Source organism: Telopea speciosissima, chromosome 9, assembly GCF_018873765.1.
Source record: "Telopea speciosissima isolate NSW1024214 ecotype Mountain lineage chromosome 9, Tspe_v1, whole genome shotgun sequence".
Lineage (NCBI taxonomy): Eukaryota > Viridiplantae > Streptophyta > Magnoliopsida > Proteales > Proteaceae > Telopea > Telopea speciosissima.
The window spans coordinates 11,066,461-11,075,442 of NC_057924.1; the positions used below are offsets into that span (position 1 = coordinate 11,066,461).

Genomic DNA, 8,982 nt, shown 5'->3' on the forward strand with positions numbered 1-8,982 from the left:
AGGATCCAGATTTGGTGTGAGTCCAAATCGAGCATCCTCCCTTTCTGATGGAATAATGCCCAAATTTTGAATGCTATTGAAGACGCCTTGAAGCATATGATCTTCCACTTGAGGGATCACCCAGGTACCTTCGTCAATAAAGTCCGCCACCGAGGCTGATAGGTTGCTTGGAATTTGGACTGGAAGAAGCTGATCTACGATGCTCTGGTATCCCATCCACCTATCATACCAAAAGTGAATAGATTCACCATTCCCAACCACCTAACGTTCTTCAGTCTGTATAAAGCTGCAAACCTTCTTTAAACTTATTAGCAAAGTAGAAGTGCTCACATAGTTCTTTATTGAACCATCCTAATTAACCAATCTTCCTAGTAGAAAGGCTGTTAAGCTTGAATTGCCACTTCTGATAGACCAGGCGAATTTGGCTAGAAGGGCCAAATTAACTTCCTTGAGATGCCTTATACCCAACCCACCTTCTTGTTTAGGTTTACAAAGGGCGTCCCATTTCACTGTGATAGCTTTGGCTCTGTCAGCTTCCCTTGACCAAATGAAGTTACGAATCCATCTCTCCATGCTAGCAATTGCAGTCGCAGGCCAATAGTAAACAGAGAGATTATGAATAGGGATGCCTCCCATTACAGATCTTACTAGTTCAACGCGCCTTGCCAAAGAGAGAAGGCGACCCTTCCAAGAGGAGAGTCTTTTCTTGAAATGATCAAGAAGAGGTAACACATTGGCTTTGGTAACACATTGTCTATCCAATGCACTAGTTATGCAACTTCGCCTGTTTCTTCAAACCACTAAGCGTGGCTCCTCCACAGTTCAAGAGTAAGTACCTTCTAAAGCTCAAGAATATCACAGATCTCCTTGCAGCCGCGGGTAAACCTATAAGTGATGAGGACATGGTTTAAAGTATCACTGTCTCATCTCATCTCCGCAGATATGTATCGGTATCATAGGGTATCGATATGACACAATGGAATACTATTCTTTTTTTATTTTTGTTGCAAAAAATGGTATCAATCAGTGTCGCATTGTATCGGCTGATACAGTGCAATACGATACGTACCCATACTCTCTATATGATTGATTTAGGAGTTGAAAAAAACATTAAAGTATCGGTGCATATCACATTTTATTGGCCGATACAGTGTGATACAATGTGATACGTACATTAAAAGGCACATGTGACTTCAAAATCGTGATATCAAAAACTAAAAAACATCAACAACACCTGAACTGACAAGCTTTCACCCAAAACTTCAATTTTGTGACATCTTCTTTCAAATTTCATGCTTGGGGTTTTGATTCCTTGTTGAAAAACAAATTGAATCAAGAAAACTAACTGCACTTTGGTTGGATCAAGGAAACAAACTGTAATATTACTTATTTATATTGTTTTTTTTGCTAAAAAAAATGTATTTCTATGTATATCTTGATCATTTCTATGTGTATCTATGCAATATGTATCTCTAATATAATATGATACAATACGATACATCTCTTAAAAATCACCCCACCAATACGATACGTAGTATCGATATTTTAAACCTTGGATGAGGTTGCATTCTTTGTCGTTTAAACAATATTACAATCGATCTTGACAATATTCATCTCTCCCAAGACTACTTAATTTGGTACTGATCAGATTCGAGTAGGAAATGGTTCAGGTTTGATTCCCAACACGCCAGCTTCATGGACATATATAATTACCTCTCATGCTGCTTAGTTTATGCTTAATTAATTGGTATAATATGCCCACGTTCCTTTCATTTTTCTTTTATTATTGTTTTGTTTTCAAGTTGAAGCCCATGTTTGTGTGTATATATATATGGGTTTATATTTACATTTTGGATGAGTTCATTTCTCTTCTGCTTACACTTCTAAAGTATGAAGGTGTTAGGGTTGTCTCCTCTCTTTCTTGTTTTGACTGTTGGTTTTCTTTTCTTCTGGGCGCCCGGAGCTCAGGCCTGGAGCAAAGAAGGTCACATCATGACTTGCCGCATCGCACAGGTAGGCTTCTCCACTATAACATGCCACTTGTTGTATTTTGATAAGAATTGTGAGTTCAGAGCTACTTTTGATTGAGTCCCAGTTACGAGATTAGTAGAAATCTGTTGTCTACCTTTCTTGTGGCGAACTTTAGCCCGATGTTTAAGTTGTGCTATTGCAACCTGTTGGTTGTTAAAATACTTTTTCTGAGGTGGTCGGAAGACAAGATTTTAACATAGTGCATGGGCACCACTGCTTTGAATAGTTGACTAGTTCGTACTTGGGGACCAGCTGAATGGGTGAACAAGTTAGATCAGGGTTTAAAAACTCTCTGGTTCGATAGTGGAATTGGTCTGTAGATCCATTAATTGGGATCGACCGAATTAGCGAGTTTACCAACAAATCCAAATTTCTGTTGCTTGTTTTAGAATTTTCATGAAAAAAATGTTACAAATAAACCACATATTTTCATTGCACACCAAAAAAAATAGAGAAAAAAAAAAATCATATTTTTATTTTTTGGATTTTATGCGACCGTAAAATCTTCCTTCATGAATTTTCAATATCTTAATGACAACTTTAGTTGCCTAGGATGGATTACATATGACTTTATGTATAAGTGGGATCCATGGTCATAAATTATTTTCAGAACCAAATAATATATAAATGTTTTATTATTCAAATTTGATCACTATAGAATCTTATGTAATTTTTTAAAATAATTGTATCACGTAAAATAAATGACAAACAAAACATTAAAAAATTTACAATGATATTTTACATCATATTTTATCTCTTACAAATAACTAATGGAAAAATTTTAACTATATTTTATATGGAAACAAACAAAACCTTTCCTCTTATGCTAATGTAGGGAAGAATATGCACACCACACCATTTGTTGGATAATAAGAATCATCCACATGGGGTCACATGGCATGAATGAGAGAGAGAGAGAGAGAGAGAGAGAGAGAGAGAGAGAGAGTAAAGAACCCCTTGAGAAAGGAGTCTGAATCTGGTCCCCACGTGGAGACAGGTAGGGACAGACCTCACCCCTCTATATGGTGTGGGTCCTATGTGTTAGAGGTGAGTCACACACCCCATGGAGAGTGTGAGACCTGTCCCGCTCCCAAACTTGAAAGGAAATTCTTTTTATTTTTTTATTTTTTAGACAAAGCGGGAAATGTTCTCTGCCTGGAAGTGCACGGGGGCATATACAGGCTGTGCCGAAACGCATGGTGCCAGATGGGATGGTTATTTAGGGGGCGGGGCAATCATTTCGCCCACCCCCATGTGTCTGGGTGCATCTTGCATCTCCAGGGTAGAGAACATTTTCCCTTATGAAGTTGCTTCTAACACATTCGTTGTTACTCCCCCCCCCCCTCATTTCCCAGAATTGGGATCAACTACCCACATGGATCTCACCATTCATGGGTGTGGGTCCCGTGCATCAGAAGTAGGATCACATCGTCCATGAACGATGAGATCCATATAGGATGGCACCCCATATGGGTAGAGAATCCGGATTCCTTCCCCACCCATTTTTTTTTCTTCCTCCTCTTCTGTTTGAGATAAATTATCTGATTATGCTTTCTCCTTCATGTTAACGATTGACTAATGACTCTTAAAATGCATTTAGTCTCTTCTAGATCCCGCAGCATCAGAGGTTATTAGTAATTTACTACCTGATTATGTTAATGGAGACTTGTCATCCTTATGTACATGGGCGGACCAAATTCGTATCTTGTACAAATACCGGTGGACTAGCCCTCTTCACTACATTAACACTCCTGATGAAGCTTGCTCCTTTGATTATTCCAGTGAGCTCTCATAAATTAATTTCTTAAGTTCTTCTAAAATGTTCTATCTAAATCATTCTTGTTATTAATGTTATAATAATTACCTTCTTGCAAATGTTAATTAATTATATAGGGGATTGTCACAACCCAAAAGGAGTGAAGGACATGTGTGTGGCTGGTGCTGTTCAGAATTTCACAACTCAGCTGGCGAACTACAAAAAAGGATCATCTGACAGTCGTTGTAAGGGAGCTGTTCCTTGTAAAGCTTTAACTTCTCATGCATGATAGCAGAGAGCCCTGCATCTGATTTTGCTTTAAAATCTTGACTTTTAATTACTATTCTTATATTTCTTATCCAGATAATATGACTGAAGCCTTACTATTCTTGTCACATTTCGTGGGGGATATCCATCAGGTATGTATGAACTATATATGGTAGTTAGGCATCTTTAGTGTTCCTCTCTCTGGGTAATGGCGTTCAACCCAATAGCCCGAGCTTCAGGTTGGAGAGGCCCTTTCAAAATCATAAGTCAAATTGCTGCAAATTACTTGACTGATCCCCCTTTCCATTCTTGGCCATGGAACGCATTCACTGTATCAACTCCCACCAGCTTTGGGCCATGGGCCCCCACATGACCGGTGCCCGGACAATCCACTCTGATACCACCATTTAATGGTGTCCAACCCAAAAGACTGAGCTTCAGGGTGGAGTGGCCCTTCCAAGATCATAAGCCAAACTGCCACATACTACCTGACCAATCCTCTCCCCTTCCATTCTTGGTCATGGAGCACATTCACTGCACCATTGGGTATTGAGGGAATGTTTTGTATTCCATCGCTTGCATAAGTGAGCTGATTCTAAAAGGCCTCTAAGAGGACATTAAGGCTTTATGTGGTTTGGCAAGATTGCCTATGTCCACCGTGAAATGAGATCTCCTTTACTATCAATGGAAAATAGGTTCTTACAACATCTCGTCCTCACACCTATTAGATTGATTATAGAGAAAGGACTCTCCATCTAGCTAATAGAGTTTATAGTAAAATTCATGTTTAGGGTTTCGCTATAAATTTGTAGCGATGGTTCTTTCTCTGTAAGTAATCTGAAAGAGGTATGAGGACGAGTACTGACTGTAACCTTATTCTCCATTGATAACGATCCTTGAGTGCACTATGTGATTATTTGTTTGCGATTTCTATTCTTTTCTGCATCGTTATAGGTTTCGGTTCCTACACCTCTTTGTGGGTTATTCTAAAATTTGTTTCTTTTGTCTGTGCTTGTCCTTTCAGCCAATGCATGTTGGATTTTCAAGTGATGAAGGTGGGAACACAATTGAATTGCGTTGGTACAGGCACAAGTCTAACCTTCACCATGTGAGTGGTACCAAATTAATAAGAACTATCTGTTCTTTTATTTGCGTAGTAGTTTTAATTTAATGTTTACAGTATAGTTGTTTCTATATATTGTAGGTCTGGGATAGAGAGATCATTCTTACTGCCGAAAAGTTATTATATAACAATGATATGGATCTCTTCCAAGAAGACATACAGAAGAACTTCACCAATGTAAAAACCCTAAGCAGTTGTGTTTTCATATAAGAAGAAGAAGAAGAAGGCCGGTTCTATTTTAATATCAGATAGGCTTACTTAACTTTGAATGTGGTGTGTTACAGGGAATCTGGTCAGATGACCTTTCATCTTGGAAAAACTGTAGTAGTGATGATCTCTCCACTTGTCCAACCAAGTAGCTACAACTCTCTCTCTCTCTCTCTCTTTCTTCTTCTTCTTCTCTGTGAAGATCTACAAGTTCTCATTTTTACCATGTATTACAGGTGGGCTGAAGAGAGTATAGACTTGGCATGCAAATGGGGTTACAAAGGTGTTACGCCCGGTCAAACTTTATCTGGTAAGATGATAACCTCACCCTACGATATTACTCAAAAATACCTTTGGATATTAATTACTAGTCTTTAGGGGAATAATTGAAGATCCTCCCAAGTATAATGGGAAAAGGATTCTCTCCAGCCGTGCGTTCAGCCCCACTAAACGACAGCTAAATCATGGTGGGGTAGTCATTTCACAAGTGGGTCCCACCTGGGCCCCACATGTGAAATGATTACCCCTGTTTTGAGGTTGGTTTCCAAGCGTTGGACCGTCCAACTCCCGCCACGGCTGGACAGGAACCAGGTCTAGTACAATCTTTAACTTCTTAATTCTTAATCTTCATGAGACTAGATGTTTCATTGTGAAGAAGTTGTCATAATTGTTAAATAATGGGCATCGGTTCATGCACAGCCCAAAAAATGAAAGGGCCACGGGCTCCCTATTCGGCCCTAGTATATGCCCAACTGGTAGGTTGGATGGGATTGGAATTTTGTAGACCATTATATTTCTATAGAAATTAAAAAATCCCACTCCCTATTATGAAAAACATAACCAAGCGAGTAATAGCCCAATAACAAGCCATTAAGCCAATCTTATAAACTGCCAAATCAAACCGGATTGGAACGAAACTTTTGCTTGATGGTTTGGTTTCAGTTTGGCCAATTACGATCAAAATCAAATTAAATCGACCAATTGACACCCTAATTAGGGCCTATGATCTCCTACTCACCTGTCAAGTTTCGATTCAATAAAAAAAGATAAAATTTCAAAAATTTATATACAAAATTAAACTTTTCCTTAAAAATTGTTGGAAAAAATATGGGTCAACTCAGACGATTAGTGATACTAAGATGTTATATATTTTGTGTATTTGCAGATGAGTATTTCAATTCAAGATTTCCGATTGTTGCGAAACGAATAGCACAGGGTGGAGTGAGGTTATCCTTGATTTTGAACCGGTTATTTGGGCACCAGCCAACCCTCCACCACCACAGTCAAGAAATGTTGGCAACAACTTGAGCATTGCTTATCTCATCAGCTTTCCTTCTGCAATGTATTCTTTTAATGTTCAAACCGTGGGTAGCATTATCCCAACTTCTTCTCTCCTCCTCCTCTTCCTCTTCCTCTTCTTCTTATTGTTCTCTGGATTGTTAGGGTTTAATGCTGTGATATTGTTTCAGTGTGCCATGTGGCAGATTTTGTAGGGCTGACTAGGATTATCCATTCACTTAGCAGGACTGCAGGATAATGCTTCTTTTTAGATAATTGATAAAACAAAACCAACCATTGAAAGATAGAAGAGAAATCTATAATTGAAGAGCCAGGTGCACCAAGGAAAGTTTTCTAGATATTGCGTGAAGACCTAACTGGTAAGTATTTGATCTATATGCCAAAAGCTTCAAAGTAGATAGAACGTGTTAAATCAAACCCTTTAACTTATCTTATATTAGGCTGATCCAATCTAACGTCCATACATTAGAGTAGACCCCATTAGACACATATCAAAAAGGCATATTGGAAAAAGAGAGGAAGGATCCAAAAAGCATGATAGAAGATGCTAGGACCGAGTTCCCATCTTTGGTTCAGGTAGAAGTCTTGTCAAATCTATCTGATGAGTCCAAACTTCCTTAATTCGCCATCCCATTTTGGTGGCTTTTTGTTCATCCCGTGAAGCATGCTTTGCACTTTTGCGGCATAAATTTGACCTGTCGTTATGCAATCCAAACCTGTCAAAACAAAGTGGCCTTGGAGCAAAGTGCCATAGGCCCTGCCTGAAGCGTTCAAGAGACATAAGACCCACATTTCATTGTTTGGAAATAATAAAATCACTCACCCAAAAGAGGGACACATGACAAGAAACAGAAACTTGATCATGAAGATTACGAGAGGAAGGGATCCATGGGTCAAACCAGAAGGATGTTGACCTACCATTATCAATCTAACGGATCACAATAGATTTCAAGAGGTAAAATACCAGCAATGCTATTTCAGGTCCAAGAGCCCTTTTGGCTAAGACTTTAGGGTCAAATATGGATTTCCTTTCAAAATAACTGACTTTAATAATCTGAGTCCAAATGGTAGAATCCTCATTAATAAGCCGCCATCTCAGCTTCAGGAGAAAAGATTTGTTTTGAGTACCAGCATCCTGAAAACCTACACCTCCATTACATCTTAAGGGTACATAACTTAGACTAAGAAACTAGGTGGAGAGATCTGGAATTCTGCTTAACGCCAATCCAAAAGTTAGAACATATGGAATCCTAACTACGACAGATTTTATTTGGAAAGGCAAAACAAGACATAAGATATGCCAGAAAAGAAGAAAGAAAAGATTGGATCAATACCTGACGGCCCGTGTAGGATAGTAATTTGGCTTTCCAAATCGATAACCTGGATTCCACTCTTTTGACAATATGCTAAAGACTAGCAATACGAGATCGGGGAGGGAGAAACTACGTGCCTAAGTAGGAAGCATCACTAGACATTTCATTAATACCAAGAAGAGAACATAAATGGTATTTCTCAAAAGTTGGGACATTTTTGCTAAAAAATAAACCAGTTTTTCCGAAATTGATAGATTGGCTTGAAAGATCGGAAAAAGGCTCCAATACTGATTTAATGGTGAGTAAGTCCTTAGTAGTGATCGTGCAAAAGCTAAATGTGTCATCTGCAAATAAAATATAAGAAATTTCAAGGGTACAACGAGCCACCTTCATATCTCGAAAGAGTCCTAGTTCCATGGAGGTAAGTAAGAAACAAGAAAGAAATTCCATAGCAGTAATAAAAATGTATGAACTAAGCGGACAACCCTGTCAAATTCCTTTCGAGGGACATATATGTTCATCGAGGCTGGTTAGATCACCGAAGACTTCCCAACATGCTAATTAACCTCTCATGCATAAAAAAAAAAAAAAATAACTACTCTTTTTCATTTGGTTTTTTTTTGGGTAGAAATAACTACTCTTGTTATATTCTTCCAAGACGAGACAAATGAATAATAGATATATGGAGTAACATTGGTTCTCTCTTTTATTCCGTTTTGAGCTGCCGTTTTCAAGCTGTTTAGTCTGTTTATGTGGGTATATAATATGCCCATATATGTTCCTTTGCCGTTTTCTTATTGTTTGTTTTAAAGTTGAAGCCAATCTTATTCTCTAAATCGGAAGCTTGGATGACTTTTGGGGCACTCAAAACAATAAGAAAACTTGCACTCAATTGGAACTTCATTAATCTCGTATGTTGTGTGTGTATATATATGTCTTTGTGATGCTAGTATGTAATAGGTTAAAAAGTTTGATTTAGTTTTTGA

At 38.3% G+C, this 8,982-nt stretch overlaps 1 protein-coding gene across 1 annotated transcript; it reads left to right on the forward strand.

Moving 5' to 3' along the window:
* The first annotated feature begins 1,890 nt into the window (after positions 1 to 1,890).
* LOC122638639 (endonuclease 1-like) lies at positions 1,891 to 6,736 on the forward strand. The gene is made up of 9 exons (XM_043831496.1): positions 1,891 to 2,013; positions 3,632 to 3,812; positions 3,925 to 4,032; positions 4,151 to 4,206; positions 5,079 to 5,162; positions 5,259 to 5,354; positions 5,462 to 5,532; positions 5,621 to 5,694; positions 6,550 to 6,736. The coding sequence occupies exons 1-9, from the start codon at positions 1,891 to 1,893 to the stop codon at positions 6,690 to 6,692; spliced, it is 936 nt and encodes a 311-aa protein (XP_043687431.1). The 3' UTR covers positions 6,693 to 6,736.
* Positions 6,737 to 8,982: the final 2,246 nt, after the last annotated feature.